Genomic DNA, 21,966 nt, shown 5'->3' with positions numbered 1-21,966 from the left:
CTAATACTGCACGGTACACAACACAGCACATTAACCACAACTTAGGTCCACGAAGCCATCCAAGCGGATGGCACCTGGGGATTACAAAGAACTCGCTGGGAAGGGGAGATGAGCAGCCGTCTTCGTGTGCAAGATGGCTTCCTAATTGAATTGAGATAATGAAGGTTTTAGTCGCCGGGGACACCTTCACGGGGAGGAAGTTGCTAAAGTAGCACATACAACACTCTTCATCGCTTGTAACCGAAGGAGCTACGAGGAGGGTTGAGTCTCACCTACCGGTCCGCTAATCGCCATCATCCAGAACAGAAAGGGAACTGACCTGAGTGTCAAAATTTAGTCAGCGCCCTAAGCACGCAGGTTTGCTAAACCATCAGGTTTCTTTTTTTTTTTATTTATTTTTTAATTAAAAAAAAATTTTTTTTTTTCAACATTTATTTTTGGGACAGAGAGAGACAGAGCATGAACGGGGGAGGGGCAGAGAGAGAGGGAGACAGAATCGGAAACAGGCTCCAGGCTCCGAGCCATCAGCCCAGAGCCTGACGCGGGGCTCGAACTCCTGGACCGCGAGATCGTGACCTGGCTGAAGTCGGACGCTCAACCGACTGCGCCACCTGGGCGCCCCTAAACCATCAGGTTTCTAATTAAACCTCGCCTAACAATAAAATAAAAGTGAGCAAAACTCACTGACGGGACGTTAGGGGAAAGAGTAGGGGAGCAGGTACTTGGCACCGAAGCAAAATAGCTTAGTGACCTCATTTCTTGAGGTCGGCTTTTTAACTTTTAGCTAGGTTGTTGTTGTCGTTTTCAATCATTTAATCATTAAAAAAGAAAACAGGGGCGCCTGGGTGGCTCAGTCGGTTGAGCGGCCAAGTTCAGGTCAGGTCGTGATCTCACGGTTCGTGAGTTAAAGCCCCGCGTCGGGCTCTGGGCTGACAGCTCAGAGCCCGGAGCCTGCTTCGGATTCTGCGTCTCCCTGTGTCTCTGCCCCTCCCCTGCTTGGGGTCCCTCTCAAAATAAATGAAACAAAACAAAACATTTCTGTGACAACCAGCTCTCCCTCCTTTATTTATCAGCTTTTTTTTTTTTAAGTTATTTATTTATTCAGAGACAGAGCCAGCGAGCAGGGGGCAGGGCAGAAAAAGAGGGAGAGAGAGAGAGAGAGAAAGAGGGAGAGAGAGAGAGAGAGAGAGAGAGAGAGAGAGAGAGAGAGAGAGAGAATCCTAAGCAGGTTCTGCACTGATGCGGGGCTCGAACTCAAGAACAGCAAGCTCATGACCTGAGCTGAAACCAAGCATTGGTTGTCTAACTGACTAAGCCACCCAGGTGCTCCTATGGGCTTCTTATTCTCACGGAGGCTGTTAGCACTAAACGCTTGTTCGTGAAAAAATGGATTAACTGAAGCTTACTGGAATTGCTTGATTGGTCGTCTTCTCCCAGTTTTCTGGGCACACTTACACAGATATTAAATCTGAACTTGTCAGTTATTTCTGTTACAACTATGTCAGCTAGTGATGCCTTGTCTGGTCTCCTGCAGAAGGCTCTTGACCCTATCACGAACCGCGAGATCATGACCTGAGCCGAAGTTGGACGCTTAGCTGACTGAGCCACCCAGGCGCCCCTCAAATATGGGGGTTTCAGAGTTGCCCCACCTTCTTAATTGTCAGCAATCTAATGGCTAGAACGTAAATGGCTGGAAAAGTGGAATGTAGTATTCATCTGTGTGACAAAAACACAGCCAAAAGAAGCAAAATAATCTGCAGGGTAACGGGCCGGAGGTGGTTCTGACAGGTACTGACTGTTTTCTAACCTGTGTCACTGGTCATCAAGATGACTAAGGTCACTGCGAACCAAACACGACGTCTGAAAGAGAAATTCTTTTTTTATTTTTTTAGGTTTCTTTTTTTTTTAATGTTTGCTTATTTTTGAGAGGGAGAGAGAGAGAGCATAAGCAGGGGAGGGGCAGAGAGAGAGAGAGAGAGAGAGAGAGAGAGAGAGAGAGAGAGAGACACGGAATCAGAAGCAGGCTCCAGGCTCTGAGCTGTTAGCACAGAGCATGATGCGGGGTTCGAACCCACGAACCACGAGGTCATGACCTTGAGCTGAAGTCAGACACTTAACCAACTGAGCCACCCAGGCGCCTCAAGAAATTCTTAACGCCACATGTTGCTGATGGAAGCTTAGTAGCATCCCATAGGGTCTAAAGGGCTCTATCAGCTTCTCAAAGTCATAAAATGAAACCAATGCGCCAATTCTTACAGAAATGAAAACTTCCATGGGTGGCTGTTCCCAGACACTCTGTTATTTTCTGTATAAACACGTGGTTGCTATAATTAGATTACCCCTTTTTTCAGGATTTAATCTGATTTGGATCAATATGATGACAAAATCCTCTAAGAGGAAAAAAAAAAAAAACCATCAGGGAGTTCTTGGTTTATTCCTATTTTATCATTTTATTGGTGGTTTCCCTAATTAATAGTAAGATTTCCTAATAGCATCTTCTTGCCAGTGGATCTCTGGAAGCTGTTTAAATGCCTCCTCCCTCCATCCGGAGATCCCCCCCACCCCCCACCCCCACCCCCCGCCCCATGCTCCTGTCCCCCTGCCCCCTTCCCCCGCCAGACCAGGAAGGCAAGACTGACCTTGACTTTCTGTTGGTGGTGGTAGATTTGCCAGGCGATGTGAACATGCATAGCACACCACTTCCCTGGTTTCTGGAACAACAAAGAGCAATGTGGTCACAAGAAGACCTTCCAGAGAACAGCATCTCCCAATTCCTTCAGAGGTTTTCAGCAGATTTTGGCTGCAGACGCTCTTTTTCACGGCTCGGTTGTGCTCAGTCCCCCCTCCAAGTGCCCTCTCTTAGCGGCTGCCCAGGGCCCAGGCCTCAGGGAACCCCGGTCAGCTCTGCCCCTCCTCCCTTGGGGCCCGAGCTGGAAGCCACTGCTCAGAAAGCCACACTTGACGGGGACCTCCCCGGTTACCGAGCACAAGATGGCAAAAGCCCGAGCCCCACTCTGTGTCTCTTCTTTCTTTTCTGGTGCCAGCTGGCAGAGCGGGAGAGGGGGAAGCTGTACCTAACAAATGCGGCCATGCTACCATGCAAATCGGCTGTTCAGAAGAGCTAATTAGGGAGCGTCTGTGAATCGGTTCAGAACAAGAGAGGGTACAGAAGAACCCGCGTAGCCTCCGCCAACGCGGTTTTGTGTTAACCCCCAGAGCGGAACAAAGAAATTCACATTTCCATTGAAGCCCTGTTCCCACAAACGCTTCGCTAAGAGTCAACTACCCATTGGTGTTCCTGGGTGCCGCTTGTTCCCAAGTGAAAAGAGAAGAAACAAAGAGAGCTGGTTCCTTCCTGTGCTCTAGGCCTCTGCTGCCGTCACGTCTGGGAGTGTATCAAGCCATGTCTCTCAGATCAGTTCATGTCTTGCTTTCCAAGCAGAGGAGTAACTGAGTGAGCTGTCTTACCACCCTGGAGGGCAGGGACCACCTCCTGCCAATCCGTTTGTAGTCTTGTTGCGTAACCTACTCATAAGCTCCCGACACGCGCTCAGTAACTACAGGCCAGATGAGAGGAAACGCTGCCCCGTTCCTACATCGGCAAAGGACAGACGCTTCTGGTTTCTATATTAAGGAGCTGTTTCTGAAAGATATCCTTAAATCCAAGTCTGGGGTCAGTCCTCTTGTCATGAAATCATGGGTCATCTGAAATCACCTACGTGATGACACAGTTCTCCTTTGTTTCGCTTTGGAGAAATTGAATTATCTGATGAGAGGTGCCAGAAATGGGTTAAGTGTAGCTGGAAATCTATCCATCCATCTTCCATCCGACCATCCCCCTCCCCAGTAAGTCAGCGTTTATTCAGAGGTCATCTCTTGGCCACTCTCCAGACCACTCAAGACATTAACAAAACCAATGCTTGGTATGGCCCTCTTCTGCACCAGAGACATAGGTTGAATGGCTCTGAGGGTCAACATCACGTACCACAGAATGAGGCAGCCACCAGCCCAGATAAATAGATGGATCTATCTATCTATCTATCTATCTATCTCTTCGAGGTGCAGGAGAGACAGCAGAGCTCAGTGAAATCCTAATTTCTGCCTTTAGCTGAAGACTTCCCACGTACGTTCCCACTAGTCAAGCTTTCAGCAGCCCTACCAACAGGATACGGTGCCTCAGTTGAATGTTCTGTTTGCTTTCCCTCAATGGCCTGGCTTCCTCCAACACTCAAAGCAACACAATGTGGGCCATTTCCAATTACACTACCTGAAAAGCCCAGCCACTCTCCTCCCAACATTTTATTCCAGCGTTTCTATGGCTTGTTTCCTTGTAATGGATTTGTATTTTTAACCCGCAGGGAGTCAAACAGAGGTTGCAAAACAGTTCTAGAAGAAGCTCTCTTACCCTTAACATAGGTCTGAAAGGATCTGTCAACTGTGAAGAGAAAATGACAACTCGGTTACATGCCTGTCACTCAAACAATTGCTCTAATTAACAAATTTGTAGTGCTTCATTAGGAGGGGAAATTAAAATGTTAGAATTTTACTTTTAAATGAAGCCCTTTTAGAGAATAATTAACCCATTTTCACACGATCAAAAGTGCCAAGCGTCCCTTCCCCCACTTCACAAGCCTGGGCACGTCCACGCTCACAAGCCCCCCGACCAAGTTTAATCAATAGCAATTTGCCCTCCGGCAACATGATTTGCTCACATTACACATCTGAACAGCCCTTCTAACCACACCGCCTGGGTTCTAAGGGAGGACGGCCTCCGGACCGTAGACCTGGAAGCCTGGGTACCCAGGGGTTTCTGGGAGAGCTGTCCTCTCCAGACGTCAGGTGGAACCAACGCACTCCATGTGATGACCGCACACTACTTAGAGGTATTACACACTTTTGGAAGGGTCACTAAACATCGTAAAAATACTTACGTAGCTAGCTCATTTTTAACTCCTACCTAACTCTGGTCATCAGTTTCTGACTGCCCCTTAGCCAGGGAAGAAGACGATGTGGTAAAAAGTCACCGTCTGTCCACATTGACTCTAAAGCCAAACGTAAGGTAACAACCCACGAGACAAGACCGCATCTTTTGTAGAACCTCCAATTGTTTTTGAGAGGCGGTGGAGGTGTGCGTTATGAACGAGTGACATAACCAAAGCGCGAGGGACATTTGACTCAGGTCAGAGGAGGATTCTGCATTACAAGTGAGCCAGGAGTGCTGTTGGGGTTGGGGGCGGTGCGGGGAGAGGGTCCCGTGACGTCCAGGAAGAAAAGTGCTTCATGCTTTTCCATTCAAAACATTTTACAGTTACTTCTTCGGTGAGAATATGTAAGGGGACGTAGACAGAGAAGATTGGTCAAACAGAAACTACACAAGCTGATAGTGCCCACTTCCTGGGCTTGGACCACAAGCCATTTGTCTTCTCCCCTGCTGGCGAGTTGCTCCCCTTGTGTCATCAGCCACAAGGGAGCCGGGGAGATTTTGTTCTCTAAGAGTGACTGGCATTTTCTCGCACAAACTAGAAGGAACAGCTCCCACGGCAGCTCGCTCAGATGGGATGAGGAAGGTGCGTGGCCTGGCCCGGCTGGCCCGCAGAAACAAACAGGCCCTGGCGTTACCCGTGACCGAGCCTGACTTTCTTCTACGTACCCTCGGGTCCTTCTGGAGCAGAGTGTGCGGGACGGTCCCGGGTCGAGCAGCAACATCGATAGGGTTGGAGGTCTACAAATTAATCAGACCACAGCTTAGGAGGCATAGAACACATGACCTGAAAAGCAAGATCTTTCTTTTCCTTCTAAAATAATGCAAGTCAAACGTCGATTTCGTTTGTTTGTTCCATTCTGGAAGACGAGAGTTCACAGAGGCATCTCCCCCAGTTGATCACGCGTGTTCTTCAAGAGGACCCGCTCCCTAGTTTCTCCGGGGACCCTGACCCGACTTTGGCCTGTCTAGGGAAGGCATCCAAAAGCGGAGATGTGGACCACGTCCCTTCTCACCGCAGTAAGCAGCACAGGACCAAAGAGAAGAAACATGCGAAAGCAATGCCCCCAACTCCATCTCCTTCTGAGACACGGACGGCCCTGTCACTGTGTCTTTTGCGTTATCACCAAGCACTCTAAGAACTGCTTGCGTGAACGTCGCGGCCATTTCCTGTACCAGGTGCCCCTCATCGGAATAACCACAAGTGTTTCACAGACATTAAGCTAACTCTAAATTTTAACCGGCAGACAATAACAAGGAATTACGCTCAGTCATTACTCATTAGCAGGGGTGGCAATGGAACAAGCGGGCCTGATTCGGGGACTGCACAGATCTCCTCTTCACTGACTCCTACGGTCATTCGGCTTCATCTTTCCGAAACCACCACCATTCTTGGATGTCATTCGCAACAGTAACCTTATCCACAGGCTTGTGCCCTTTGAATTTACAGCAACGACCAAAAAGCCTACTTCTGGCGCTCGCGGTCCCGACTATCTGGGGGGACGGAGGAGTCAGGACATGTTTCGCCAGGTATCTTATTGCAGAAAGCACAACTTCGAGGACTCCCCTCCCAGCAGAAGTGAACGCGGGTGGGAAAAGAGCTCAAGCTTAGGCACAAAGCTTGCCTATAAGGAGAAGGGAGGGGAGGGGGAAGCATGAAAGAAAGAAAAGCAGTCAGCTGCTGTACAACTAACAATTAAGCTGGAGTTGTTAACAGCCTGATTTGCATACATATGAAGAACTCCGCTAATGAACTGCAATCTACATATTCAATCAGTAAGATGGCCTGGAAAGGCCTATTTCAACACCAAGAGAGACACTTTCTTGCCCAGATGTAGTTTTCTGTGTGATTGGATAATTGTGAGTGAGGGAAATGGTCTAATTTATTAAATGACCTAGCAGTCTGTTTGGAGAGGCACTGGAGAGTTGGTGCAGCCCAGAGGGGACAGACCGGGGCCCAGGGTGTGAGGGTGCAGGGAATGGCAGACGGGGGAAGGGGTTGAAAAATCATTGTCATTTCATCCCAAGACAGGAGGGTTTCACAGGGCCATCACGCAAGTCCCAGGTATGGATAACCCGGCCCATAAGCCACAATTCCAAGCAGATAGATGTCACTTCTGAGGTGTACCTCCTCCTACCCCCAATGCTTTTAAATGTCTTTTCCTGTTTCTAGTTTCATGACATCGTGCCTCTAGAAAGGCAAAATGCGCTCATGCTGGAAGACCCTGGCCCCAATCTGGTGTTCTCTCCTAGAAATGAGATCGGGAAAAATAAACAAATAAAAAGGAAAACCAAAAACCACACACAGCAAACTTTCCTCCTTAAAAAGTCTGAGGACGGTTACTCACATAACTGCATTTCGCTTTTGTATAAAAATAAAGAAGGGGCTGTGATAAAGTCGCATAAGGGCAGAGTGTCCTGAGAATGACTCCTCCCTATTGACCTTCAGAGAGAAGCCTAGCCCCAGATGAGTAGGATAACACTGACTAGGTAGAAACGAGTTTAGTTATTTAAAGGGCCAAAGGTTAATTTCCCATGAGGCTGTTGGTCTTGACCTTGGTAAGCATGACCACGGCCGAGGGAGGACTGAAGCAGAGTAGAGCCAGAATTTGCGGACAGACAGGGCTCAGGAGCAAAATGGGGAAGAGGGAGCAGAAGCGTCTTCCCCTCACACAACTGGAAGGATGCAATTTTAGTTTGGAATTGTTCTCTTCCTGTCTCTTACCATCAGTCAAGGCTCAGCTTTGCCTCTTTGCTCGTAACATGTAACTCGAGGACAACTTGGTGCACACGTATCTGACATGTCATACATTTCCTGACCAGAAGCTTGTGTCCACGATACTGGCAATAAAATATATATATATACGTATTCTGTATATTTTCAAGAGTATAGGAAATCGCGGCTCAGCTGAGATTATATGGATAATACGGATTGAAAATGCAATTCGGGCTGAGTAGTTTAAAACTCAGAGGGCTCGCAAAAAAAAACCCCCAAAAAACCCAAAAACCCAAAAAACCAAACCAGACCGAAACGTCGCTCTAATCCCGGTGGTCACTTCGGATTGGGAAGATTAGTCACTGGCGGGCGACAGGATGCAGAACCCACCCGCACGCCTAGCCTGGGGCTCGGCTGGTAAGGATGCTTGCCTATTTCCACGGTAAGGTTTCTTACCTTCGGCTGAAATGCTCCTTGTAGTGAACCAAAAGGACCAGTGGGTGGAATCATAGGGGGGATGCCCGATACTGCAGGAGGGTAGGAATGGAAGAGCTGTGGCCAAAGACGGAGAGGGGAAAAAAAGATTTTAGTAGGAGGCAAATGATATATTCCAATTCCCTTCCCATAGAACGACATCAACATTAGCAAGCCAGATAATCTCAGTTTGATGCTATTAGTCAAGAAGCCAGGATGAGATGATCACACAGATGTGCCATGAATGCTTAACTTAAAAAGTTAAAAGTAGTTCAGAATCAATCAGCCAACAAATGATGTCCCAGATGAGGACATCATTAGAAAGGGAGCTTTTCTAATTATTAATTGTTAAATCGGATAGAAGACCTAAATGGTTTGAGATTTTTAATGTGCATCAAAAACAGGAGGGGTGCTGAGCCAAATAAGATGCCCGGAAAATTACAAGTTAATTAGAAAAAGGAAAAAAAAAAGGGGAAAAAAAAAAGAAAAATTAGGGAAAAAGGAAGAAAAAGAAGCAACTCTTTATGAGTTCCAGGATTTTATACCATTAAAACTCAATTAGTAATTTTAGATTCTTAATAGTTTGAGGAAATGAGAAAATATGCACAATCCTTGCTTCATTACGTTGTTCCAGAAGTGGCAGTTTCAGAGGACAATTTAATTGTCTCATCTCAAATGATGACAAATATTTGTGGGAGGGTAAAACCAAACGATTCAGTGTGCACTTACAACGGAGCTACTGTTTTCTAGAAGGTGGACAGGCTCACCGGGGGCTACCCAAACCCAGCCCTTGCTGTGTCCGACCACTCAGTGCAGGGAGAAGAATGATTCGGAATTAAGAATATGAATTTTCTGGAATTAAGAGGACACGATGGAGGAAAGAAATATGCAGCGATACTGAACACAAGGCACAGACATCGTTTCCTCCTTCTAGAAATTGAGTATTTCCGAGATCCCACTGCTCCGATTCCATTTACTTTGATCAAACCACCATACAGACATTTACGTCATGGCCCACCTTCCGGGTTGCGTCAAATGTCAAAGACGCAATACTAAGAACTCAAGCTTTTCCTAACGGTGCCTTTCTGTTAGCTATTTCTAGGTAATGGCTGAAATGCCCATTTTGCAATCCTGTTTTCAGGGCACATGCTTTTCTGTGGGTCTTTATTTCATTTTGCTCCCTTCAATGATGCAGCAAAGTTTTTCAGACTAATTGATATTGAACTAAATCCACTTAAACAGTGATTGCAAGCCAAGTGCCCTCATTTAAAACTACTTTTAAGTCTAAAATTGTGTTTTAGATACTTGAGCGCATTCCATCTTAATTCCCCTTATAACGTCCTAATCCCCAAAGCAGGGGAGACTAAGTACTTCATACATTATCCACTATAACTAATAAAATGAAATAACCCTCCCCCAGTATACTGTATGAAGCGGTGTAATTAAATACATGCCACACTAAAACACACTCAAGTCTCTAATACTCCGCCTCTCGGTGGGTATATTTCCTTTAACGTTTTCAATACAAAAATTAGATAATTCCATTACTGTCCTTCTGCTGTTATAGTCCATGACTGACCCTCTTAGAATACGGTCCCCTATTCTGGACTCCCCACGCCCCACCGGATGAAAAATCTGAAGTACCTAAGTAATAAAACATAAACCTGCCGGAAATTCAGGCCCCCGGGCTTACTCTCTATCGTACTTCTAGGACCGCCGGTGGCACACGCATGTAGGAAGGCTCTACACTTGGTCCAGATTTACTCAGAAGTAAATCTGAGCCACTGGCTGAGCACGCTAAACTGTCTCTAGGAATGACTTCCTTAGCGAGTCCTTCGCTGAAATCCACAAACACAAAGGGCAGAAATCTGATGGCCCTTAAGGACGGCACCACTCGCGGGACAGCGCTAAAGAGGAAGCCCAGGCGTCTGCTGCATTTTGCACGTCCGTTAAAAAAAAAAAAAAAAAAAAAAAAAAAGCTTTTGTATCACAGTGCTGTGAGCAGAAAGTGCCAGAACAACGTGGGGCTCCGGCACTCGGGTATACTTTCCGCATCTCTTCCTGAGGAGGCTCCCTCACGTTATGTCTGCACGTCTCTAGAGTAACTGATGCTTAACCGATTTCTAATATCTTGGCAGTTTTGACTTCTCGGCTGGCTACCCTCTGGACTAAGGCAGGGTCTGATTATCTGGTTCGGAGTAGGAATGAGCTCACAGGCTTTGCTGATCTACTGAGGAGCACTTCTTTCCAAGCAAGCATAGGTGAGGACGGATGGACAACGTGGCTACGAGAAATTACTCCTCTTCTTTCTTTCTGGTGTCGCTTGAAAAATATGAATAAACCACTGAGCAAAGAAACTTGCAAAATTTCAGGTAAGAAGGATGCAGTATTCACTCCATAATCAAAATATCATGGTAAGATGTACAAGATGTTTGTCTTAGAAGATAAATAAGTAAAGCCCTCGTCTCACGTCTCAACTGAAATGTATCGAAAGAGGCTGGTGCCGATTTCAGTTCTAGAACCGTACTCTTTAACGTGGCATACGAGAAAAAATTTTTTTGTTACATAAAGAAGAATGAGGTTAAAGGGGAAAAACCATGTATTTCAATCTTAGGACCCTCTTTTACTGAAATGATAGTTTTTGGTTTTGGTTGTAACAAGCCCAGGAGAACACGACCAGCCACGTGGGAGAGGGATCTACATTTAGTCAGGAGGAAATGAGAATCTGCTTTTGGAGGACTTAGGAGTCAAAAAAGACGAACGACATTCTGTTCGGAAGAAATACTTCACGTTGGATTCTGGGAAATCCGTGCTAAGGATGTTTTGGGCAATTCCTGAAATCCTGCGATTCCAGGGTCTCCTGCGGCCACAGTGATTCAAGTGCAGACCCCCCACTTTGAGGACAGACGCCTGGCTCGCAGTGAGGTTCACCTGTGCTTTAAGGTGTCAGGCGCGCTAATGATCTTTTGATTCGGAAGAGGATACTGCATCTTTACCAGAAGCAAACGTCACAAAAGCAAGCATCCAAAGTGACGAGGCGCAATGGGAATTCTCGCAAAGATGATTAAGGAAGGCTGCTAGTCATTTACTGATCTGTGGCAAGAGGACAAAAATGGAAAAGCAGTTACATCGAATGTGTAGCATGGTAACAAGACTCACACTGTGCCGGTAGAATGGGTCAACTTTTGTAGGGTATTTGTCAAACTGTAAAGGGATCAAAGCAAAAGCTAGTTACTTAAAGAGTCTACATTTCTGTTCACGGCTTCGGCGGAGGCAGCCCTGAGCGAGCCTCTCCGCCGTTAATTAGGCTGTCAACAGACTCCACGACCTCGTACGTGAGAAACCGTTCTCGACTCCTGAGTCCCTCCGACAAGACGGGGAAACCAAAGTGAAAACCCAGACGGTGCATTGCGGGCCTGGCCACACCGGAGAGTCATTTCGGTCTACATTTAGAGACCGGCGTAAACCAGACCTTGAAACTGGAGAAAAGGGGCAATTATTCAGATACATCAAAGAGAAGCGAGCATTTGGTCTGATTTGTCCAGAGAGTTCCCTCCATTTCCATCTTCCTTGTGGCTGAAGAACCGTATGTTCAGCCACCTGCTGAAACGTATTAGACCCAAATATAAAGGAATCTGGGAGAGGTCTTGGAACTTCTCTTTTGAGCAGAAAAGAGTATCCCACCGCTTCCTCTAAATAACGTCAACGTCCTGGTGCTACAACCCCCCCCCCCTTAGTTAGATTTGATTTAACAGCCCACTCAGGCTGCCATAAACTCTTTCCCCAAATATTAAGCCCTTAAAAAACGTAACTGTTGAGAAGGACAACAATTCATCCAGAAAAAAAACCATACAGGATTTACTATAGGAAAACATTTTGGTCCCAAGGCCTCATCTCGAATGTTCTCCTACATAAAATTTACAAGATAAACTTTAAAATTCCATCTTTAAAAACATTAAGTAGAACAAAATGGGAGGGGGAGGGAGGAGAGGACGCAAAGTTTGGTGAAGGGCGCACCTCTTAAAAATCACGGAATTCAAATCTGTTCTCGCCAATGCCGACACTAACTGCCTTCAAATCAAGTATTTCCTTAAATATGAAAAATTAAGTCAGTAAAACACTCTAATACTCACTGTGGCAGACAGGGCTCTATCTCAGAATACTTAGCACCCTAATATGGGACTGTTCATTACAGTTTGTAAGTTAAAAAAGAAAAACAAATCCCAGGTGGCTCATCCAGCAAGGGCCAGCCCCGGGTCAAGACCAAGATCATGTCCTTGGCAATGGCAGCTCTCATCACGGGGCCGACTTCTGCCCCTGTGGGTGCGTCGCTCCCTGGCCACTTGCCGACAGAGCAGGATGCCAGACTTGGGCACCGTCTCATGAAATACAAAAAATATAACCCCCGCCCCCAGCGAAACAGGCTTGGGGAGCCCCCTGAAAGAGCAGGGGTAACGGATACAGTCCAGATCTTCTGACGGCTCTCTCCCCTCCTCCGCCCTCCTCCTGACTCCCAGTATTCTATGAGCATCTGTTTGCTATTATTACTCGGTGCGAAGCACCGACAGATACATTTTTACACCTGGTGGCGACCCCCCCCAAGATGCTCAAAAAGGCACAACTGCCCCTGAAGAAGTTAACTACCCACACCGGCTGGGACTGCTTGGAGGGCATCTAAAATACCCTCCCCTCCGCCCACGCGCGCACACAGTGCTGGACGGAACTTGCTAGAAAGAGGCTCCTGCCTCGGGCCCCGGGTCAGCGCTGCCCGGAGCAGGGAGCACTCCCTTCTCTCCAGCCAAGACGGACGAGGCCAAAGGAGGCCCCTAAGTGGCCAGCGCTCCCCACCCGGTCTCCTGTGCCCCGACGGCCCATTCCGCCCCGGCGTGCTGCACCAAAGAGAGTCGTGCTCTACTTATCCTCACATTTCTGCCTGGGGTACGCACCATGGGAGGTGCTGGCGTCGGCATGATGGCGGTGGGGGGGATGGCGTGGGGGAACGGCGTGAAGGTGTGCTGGTGCGTGTGCTGGTGCGTGTGCTGGTGCTGGTGCTGGTGCTGGTGGAACTCGGTCCGCAGGTAGGGCGGAGGGCCCAGGGAAGCCCCGCGGTCAGCACTCTGAGAGGCCAGAAAGCGTGTGTTCAGTTCCTGTCGCAAGATGTCTTGCTCTGGAAAAGAAGGAAAGGGAGAGGGTGATGCTTCCCCCCTCCCCCCAGTGGTATCCTTTGGATAAGGACACCCGAGGCCCTGACCAGAGAGGTCAGCGGGGCCGAGGGCACCCCCGAGGGCCCCTGTGCCCCCGGATGGAAGGGAACAACCAACCGGAGGATCCTGACGCCCAGTCACAATGGGATTGCGTTCTTCCAGCCCCTAGGCTTTCGGCGACAAGGCTCCAGGCCGAACAGCCAGAGGTCAGTTTTCGGCTCTGTGACCGCCAGCTCAGGGAGCCTGGGCGTGGCGGGGGGTGGGGATATCACCCACCTGGGTCTCAGCTCCCTCATCTACCACAGGGGGACAATACTGACGGTTCAAGGAATTAACATCGTTGAGTGCACACTGATCTCTGTTAACCTGGCTGTGTTCCCACGTCCTCGTCTTCAAGGGGGAATGTCTGCCACAGTGGGACAGCACGGCTGCAGGGGCCCAAACTTGGGATACCAGCCTGGTCAATACAGGTGAGGAGAGAAGAGGCCAATACCTAAGGCTGGATTTTGCCAACACTTAAAACTCTGGGATACCTTGGAGCGAAAAGCACATCTTCCCCTCCCAAGAACGTAGAAGACCCTACTCCTTGAAAACAACCCCCTTAAACCAGGATGGAATTTAAAGAGACTGGAACAGAACAGTCGCGGGCCTGGTGAAGTTTCCGTCCCTCGAATGGGATGACCGGGCGTATGTAATCGTGTTTTACCACGTAGGGCGTGGCCTTATTTGGAAAAGCCTCTGGACTTCCAACCAGCTGGCTTCCCTTTGGCTGTGTCCGAGCCTCCTGGGCTGTGCTAGGTGGGTAGGGGGCGGCGTGTATTTCTGCCAAACCTCAGCCCATGAAGGACCGGAGGCGGGTTCCAAGAGTCTCTATAATAAAGCAGCAACTGGTCAGTCGATAAAACCTAGCCATGAAGGACACACAGGCAGCGGTGAGGCCCCCAGCGTGGGAGACGGGAGGGCAGGTGGGCGAGGTCGGCCCCCCCTCCTACCTGAGTAAGTGCTTCCGGCCGGGTGTCCGGGGACCTGCAGACTCCCTGAAGTCAGAGGTGGTGGCGGAGGCAGAGCCGTGGGAGGGGCGAACATATTGGGGTGATGTGAGTGTGCGGGGGCTGGAGGGTGGGTGTGAAGCTGTGCAAGGGGCTGTGGTTGGGCAGTGACAGGGGGAACGGGGAGGCCGAAGGGTGGTGAGAGATGTGAGGCGGGGCGGGCTGAGTCTTTGCTGGGGTGCTGCTTCTGCTACTGCTGTTGGAGTGACCAAAAAAAAAAAAGGAAGGAAGGAAAAAAGAGGTAAGCAATTTGTTTTCTTAAAAAAAAAAAAAAAATCCTATCTCACTGCCCAAAGCCGTGCAATGCTTTCTCCTGTTCCTTCTTCTTTATAGACCCTCCCTCACGCCCACAAGAAGCCTCTGCTAAAATCATAACCACAGGGGCGCCTGGGTGGCTCAGTGGGTCGAACGTCTGACTCTTGGTTTCGGCTCAGGTCATGAGCTCATGGTTTGTGGGATCGAGCCCCGCGTTGGGCTCTGCCCTGAGGGCACAGAGCCTGCTGGGATTCTCTCTCTCCTCCTCTCTTTCCCCTGCTTATGCTCTCCCTCTCTCTCTCTCTCTCTCTCAGCGGTGGACACTTGGTGACCCGATGGCGGCCGGAAACTCACGTCGGCTCCCGCTCTGTGGCCAGATTCTCACCTCTGCCCCTAGAAACCCTGCGCCTTCTGTCCGTCCTCCACTAGCCACACTTCCTCCACTTTACAAAGATGGACGAGAACAACGGCCTGAGCTCACCCTGTCTGACTGCTGCCCCTTGATGAAGAAGCACAGATAGGAAGGTGAACCAGGGAGCCCCTCATCACCGCTGTGGTCTGGAGGGCCACAGAAATGAACCCTGGCAAAGGCAGTTTCCTTCCCCTGTCCTAGACAGGAAAACAGCCCGCCCCAGAACCCCCCCCCCCCCCCCCGTCGGTCACGTCACAAGGAAAGTAAAGCCCTACTAGGTTAGAATTACAACCTCCGGGGCAAGCGAGGGTGGGCCACGCTTGGCCCCACACCCGGGTTTCTGTCTCCCTTTCCTCGGCGGTTCCTCCGAGGAACCGGAGTCCCCTGGTCCCATCTTCCTGACTCTGGAGTTGCAGCACATCCTCTCATGGGGGCAAATCCCTCCCTTCTAACAATCTCCTAACGCTGGGGGCGCCTGGGTGGCTCAGTCGGTTAAGCCTCTGACTTCGGCTCAAGTCCCGATCTCATAGTTTGTGGGTTCGAGCCCCACGTCGGGCTCTGTGCTGACAGCTCAGAATCTGGAGCCCGCTTCGGATTCTGTGTCTCCCTCTCTCTCTCTGCCCTGCCCCTGCATGTGCTCTCTCTCTCTCACACACAAAAATAAGTAAATGTTAAAAAAATTTTTTTAAACATCTCATAGCGGTGGGTGCTGGTAGGTTTCCCCTCGTGGCCTCTCTCCGGGACAGGGTGGGGAGCTCCCCTCTACACTGTGTCTTATGCACACTCCCTCCCCTTCCTGCCTTTGCCCCCCCCCCACCCCCCAGGAGTCTCTGCAGCTGTTTTAGTTCTTCACAACGTCCTGTCTCCCCAACCCAGGCCAACCTGCCCTCTCCCAAGAGCCCCGAGCCTCGCGGGGCCCTCTCCTTGTCCCCTGGTCTCTGCCTCCCGGGGAACACGGTGTCAGTGTTTGCACTGTCCTTGGGAACCCCTTCCCCACTCCTGCCTGACGGTCCCGAAGAAGATGGCAAAGGTCAGGCCAAAAAAAACCAACAACAACAACAACAAAAAAGCAGGTTGCTCACCTTAAGCTGTTGAGGCTTAAGCTACTGCTGTTGTAGGCAGACAATGGCTGGGTGAGGCTCTGGGATGAGGGATGGGCCTGCACAGGCGGGAGACTCTGGTGGAGCAGCTGGGTGGGGGACTGCGGCCTCGGCGGCCTCTGCACCGGAGGCTGAGGGGCGGGCTGAAGCTGGGCCTCTGGGGGCGCCTGTGGTGGCTGTGTGCTTGGACGTGGGGGCTGAGGCGGGGCCTCTGTGCGCCGCACCAGGTCGGGGTCTGGAGAAGGAGGTCGGGGCTGGGGTTCCGCCTGGGGCTGGGGTAGCGGCTGGGGGACCTGAGGGCAGGGGTCTTTAAGCACCACGGGCTCAAAGATGGGCTCTTTGCAACAGTCCTGGCTCTTCTCCTGGCTTCTCTCTAGACCGGATATCTTGGGGACAATCGGCCCTGCATCCTGGCTGTCATGTTCGGGCAGTGTGCCGACACCTAACTCCGGATCTGTGCGGGGTGGGGGGAGAGCAAAGACAAAACCACAGGTAATGACACGTGAGCGTGAAACGAGGAGCTGAAAGCCAAGTCCAAGCCCGGATTCCGGGTCGCACGGTCTCAATGACGCGGGGTGGCCCAGGGCCGCCTCCTGGCTTCCTGTCCTCACGTTACCACGTGTGGGACACGAGCACACTGTGAACATGGAAAGACGGGCCGGCCGGAGGAGGCTGCATTCCAGAAAGCAGCCTAGGCCACCAGGGTCCGAAAGCGGATGTCTTCCTTAGTCTTGACAAAACCTTTCATGCAGTAAAATTAAGAAACAATAGCCAGCAAGTTGATCTCTCCCTTTTAAAACCCATACAGTTCTTGAATATACAAAAGAGCGGTGTTTTCAAACAGCAAGTGAAGCAAATGTTATTGAACCACCCACAGATGTTCCTTCTTGGCCTTGCGTCTTCCCCCTTCCCATTCTGACTGATGAGACACACTTGACATTTACAGAAATAATTTTTTGTTTGGCAAGTGCTAAACTGCGGTCAAACGGCGGGCCTCCTCGTGCTCGCCAAGTGATCCTAGCAACGTCTGAGATCCAAGGTGCAAACGTGAATTCAAGTCAATTTACAGTCAGCTATACAAAGCCAGACCTTTTAAAGGGTCCCCCACGCCCCCGGCCAGCGGAAGGGTGCAGTGCTGAACGAGGAGGCAAAATTGCCGTTATGGAGTTAAAAGATCTGCTCCTCTCCAAAGCCCCAAACGTCTATGCCACATCTCACAGAGTGTTTATTTGATCACCGCGTAAGCCAAACTCCACAAAATCCTCTAACGGAAGAATGAAAGACAAATACGACATTAAATAGAAAGAAATGTCCCTATTGATGAGTTATGCTGTTGTATACATCGGGGAGGGGGGGCAGGGAATGACCCTTCTCACTACTTTGTGCTAAAAAAGCCATCTTTTTATTATCACACAGCTCAGAAATAGGGAGAGAACCGATTACGATACTCTCTGAAATGAAGATGTGTTCCAGGCGTTCCAAAATAAACTACTCTGGGCCCCCAGCTTTCTCTTCCAATCTCACTGGATCGAGTGTGGAAAGTACATGGTATTCTCAATGGTCCTATCAATTTCTGTGGATGTCCTCTTAGGTACACACACTTGCCACCTTTCTCCCCTGGAATTTGCATCAAAGTGACCCATTATTTTAAACGTTCTTTTGGTTAAAAAAAAAAAAAAAGAGATCAAGCCTATAACATGCACAAAAGCAGAAGCAAACTGGGTTTATAAACAAGGCGCATTTTGGGGCTAATGTGACCCTGGCTATCTTTACAACTGCACGGGCAGCATGCAAAGAAAGTCCCCTCTTGGCATGTTTCAGCCACCAAAGGATAAAGCATCCAATAAGACCTCGGTGAAAAGTAATTCTAGACTCCTGGCATCCCACTCACACATATTTCCATCCAGTGCTGTCCTTCAGAGCCTTTCTGGGAAGATTTTTGCTAACGATAAGCTGAAATTTTATGAATTCCACAAACTTGAGGGCTGAGACAGAACATCAAGATTCTTTTTTTTTTTTTTTAATTTTTTAAGTGTTTTTATTTATTTCTGAGACAGAGAGAGAGCATGAGCAGGGGAGGGGCAGAGAGAGAGGGAGACACAGAATCAGAAGCAGGCTCCAGGCTCTGAGCTGTCAGCACAGAGCCCGACGCGGGGCTCAAACTCACGAACCGTGAGATCATGACCTGAGCTGAAGTCGGACGCCCAACCGACTGAGCCACCCAGGCGCCCCATCAAGATTCTTGATGTGGACAGGCCCCGTTCAGCCCGAACTCCTAAATAAGGAGAGAAGATCCTTTATCTCCAGACATTCACACCTAGGGGCTCTGGTTGGGCTTTGCTTTCAATGTTTTTTCTATCATTTCCACAGCAAGAAATTACACGAGCTCACTGAAATACACCGGCTTCCTACAAAATTACACGAGCTCACTGAAATACACCGGCTTCCTACAACGCAAGCTGGTTAGTTAGGTCCTGTGGCGGAAGCACTACCACCCCAGACATCCTAACAGGACACGGTCTAAGAGATTTTCCTCAGTGAGAAGTTCTGGATGCATAAGCAAGGGTTCTTCCCACTCTGACACTCCGACGGCTAGTTAGGATCATTATGCTTGCTATAACGGCAGGAACACACTTCTCTCCTTTTGAAGTGCTTTGTTCTCTCCAGGCTGGGAAGGTGAAGGAGAAGTACATAAATATTTTCCATCTCATTAAATTTAAATTCAAATTCATGTTCCCCCGCCCCAAATCAGTGTCCAAACGAAGTTTCTCTCTGACATAAAAGAAAGTGTCATTTTTCCAAGGGACACCACCCAGAGAACATCGTTTCGATTTTCCTTATGCCGGTAAGGAAGCACATTAGAAACACATAGATAAGTGCTTCGTCTATGTAGCTTGACTATATTTATCTCCTCGTTCTTTATTTAATGGGCCTCTAGAAGGAGGACAACACAGCCAAGTTGGCAGGGGGCGTGGCGCAGCCTTGGGCTTGCTTCCCAAGGCTCTGTAAAGACAAAGGGGGTTGGCTTTCGTGTCTCCTCTGTTGCCCCCTTGTCACTGTCGGTTAGTACCAACCTAGACACAGCTAGAGTTAGGGGGGCGGGGAGCAGACTGGATCACCATCCCGGACAACCAGAGGGGGGTGCACAGGAATGCCGAAATCTCCCTAGTGAGCCCTGCAAATTCCTATGGGGCTATGATGAATGACTCCGGGAACCCAGGAGCCCAGAATTTCGGTGTGAGACCAGAATCTGGGAAAACCATGTACTTGAAGGTGCATACAAATGACCGGCACACCTGCTTAAAATGCCAATTTGGACTCAGGAACTCTGGGATGGGGCTCCAGAGTCTCCCTTTCTATTTCCCAGGTGATACTACTGAGCCTTGGCTCTTTCTGTGAGTAGCAAGGATCTTATTATCCAATCCTCTCCGATTAGACGGCGAATGAGCCCCGAGAAGTTGGGGAACGCACTTGACGGAGGTCACCTGGCTGTTTAATGAATCAGAGGGCTTTTGTTCTAGTCCTAACTCTTGCCACCGTTAATTGCTTTTTCTCTGATTTACGCATTGCTGCCCCCTCCGAAACAAAAATCCTGAACAAAGCAGGTAATGGTAAAATCCAAGAGTCCATTACAATATTTGGTACAGAGAGACAGTGCGAAGGGGTAGGAAAGCTACAAAGAGTTGCTAGAACACTCGGACTTCAGCTAAACCTGGAAGCGATCATCAGTCTGCCGATGCCCTACTCCTGCAACCCAGAAGCGAGGGTGGCAGGTTAGAAGGCTGGTAAGAACTCGGGGGCTGAGACAGTTTTACGACTCCCCATTTACACGAGTCTCCTGAGGCACAGATTAGGCGTCATGCATTTTTGTGGCTAATCGGTAATGCATTTCCTCTTCCTTTCAATTATTCAATAAATGTATCTTCCCAGTTAAGCTTTTCCATCTTGACAGTCAATTTGTCTTACTATGCTTCTCCAAAATTGGCATGAACACATTAAAAAAAAAAAATCATTTTGTATTGCTCTGTGTGCTCGGGAGTTTGCCAAAGGATGAAATTTGCTGAGGTTGAAAGAAATAAGAATGTGCAAATGGACCAGTCTTATTTACAACTGTTACTCATTACATTTTGGGGTTTTAGAATCGCCCTTCTTGTGATTATAAAAATAACACATCATGCTTATAATAAAATACATGCAAATTAAGATGACACTGCACAGTATACGGTAAAAAGGGTGAATTTACTACATGTAAACTATATCTCAATAAACTTGACTCAGGGGCGCCTAGGTGGCTCAGTCAGGTAAGCGTCCGACTCTTGATTTCTCGCCCAGGTCATAATCTCGTGGTTTTGTGAGTTCGAGCCCCACGTTCGGCTCCGTGCTGAGAGTGAGGCTGCTTGAGATTCTCCCTCTCTCTCTGCCCCTCCCCTGCTCACACCCCTCTTTCTCAAAAATACATAATAAATAAGAAACTTCAAAAAATGTAAAAAAAAATAACCTTGACTCAAACACAATACATTTTTTTTTTTTTAGATAAGGGCAGATTAGGAAAACTCCTGTTTCCTTTCGATACACATCTGATACAAGTTCCTTGGGGAAAATGGGTACGCGACTGTACTTTACTAGTAGAATAGAAAGCCCACAACTTCAGTGGAGGGTAATTTGGCAACACTTGGCCAAGAAACTCATGGAATTCTTTTGACTGGAGCCCTATAGACACAATGAAACAACATCATGGTTTGAATCGCAAATTTGGAAAGAAAGAGGAACTTGGACATTGGTTACGTACAAATCTGGTACCATGTGATCATGTTACCTATTAAAAAAAACAAATTTTTTTTAAAGTAGGCTCCACACCCCAACCCAGCACAGAGCCCAGCGTGGGTGGGGTTTGAACTCAAGACCCCGAGATCAACATCTGAGCCAGATCAAGAGCCGGACACCTAACCAACTGAGCCACCCAGGTGCCCCTTACCTATTAAAAATTTAAAAAGAAAACTGGTCATGCATTAAAAAAGTCTGAGCATGGAAAAAAAAAAAAACATATAGCAAACAAAACTGAGAATGTGAATAGCGGTATGACCACAAACATGGAGGGTATATTTTCTATAAGATAAGAAAATACAACGCATGAGTTTATAATAAATTTGAAAATAAGTGGATTTTATGAAAAGATCTCAACTACTAAAACTGACTCGAAAACAAAGAAATCTGATCATAAAAGTAAACTGGAAAATGACTCAATGGTCAGCACCTTCCCTTCAACCCAGAAATATGTACCAGGTATATTTGGTGTGGGCTATACCTGTAAGAAACACAATCTTCTTGTCATTGAAATTAAAAACTAACAGGGGTGCCCGGGTGGCTCAGTCGGTTAAGCATCCGACTTCAGCTCAGGTCATGATCTCACAGTCCACGAGCTCGAGCCCCGTTCGAGCCTCGTGTCATGGGCTGTCCGCACAGAGCCTGGAGCCTGTTTCCGATTCTGTGTCTCCCTCTCTCTCTCTCTGCCCTCCTCCGCTGGCACTGTCTCTCTCTCAAAAATAAACATTAAATTTTTTTTTTTAATTGAAAACCAACAGCAATACAAAAAAAAGGAAGAGGCAAAAACTATTTACAAAATAATAATAATAGTCGAGCTAGAAAACACAATCAGATGAGAAATGTATGAGAATAAGAGAACTCAGTAAAATATGCAAATAAAAAAACTCCACACACGTTAGTAGCTTTTCTACATACCAGCAATAGTGAACAGAAAGTGAAATTTAAAAATGA

At 48.3% G+C, this 21,966-nt stretch overlaps 1 protein-coding gene across 1 annotated transcript in view; it reads right to left on the bottom strand.

Annotated features, from left to right (window-relative positions):
- Positions 1 to 21,966, bottom strand: part of AUTS2 (activator of transcription and developmental regulator AUTS2) — a 1,117,204-nt gene that overhangs the window by 13,036 nt on the left and 1,082,202 nt on the right. Inside the window, 9 exon segments of the mRNA XM_043561364.1 lie at positions 2,640 to 2,711; positions 4,406 to 4,435; positions 5,651 to 5,722; positions 8,154 to 8,249; positions 11,331 to 11,375; positions 13,118 to 13,338; positions 14,368 to 14,481; positions 14,484 to 14,620; positions 16,174 to 16,645. Coding sequence (XP_043417299.1) covers positions 2,640 to 2,711; positions 4,406 to 4,435; positions 5,651 to 5,722; positions 8,154 to 8,249; positions 11,331 to 11,375; positions 13,118 to 13,338; positions 14,368 to 14,481; positions 14,484 to 14,620; positions 16,174 to 16,645 — 1,259 coding nt within the window.

Source organism: Prionailurus bengalensis, chromosome E3, assembly GCF_016509475.1.
Source record: "Prionailurus bengalensis isolate Pbe53 chromosome E3, Fcat_Pben_1.1_paternal_pri, whole genome shotgun sequence".
NCBI classification, from domain to species: domain Eukaryota; kingdom Metazoa; phylum Chordata; class Mammalia; order Carnivora; family Felidae; genus Prionailurus; species Prionailurus bengalensis.
The sequence above is the reverse complement of the archived record's forward strand: the minus strand, read 5'-3'. Positions and strand labels throughout refer to the sequence as shown.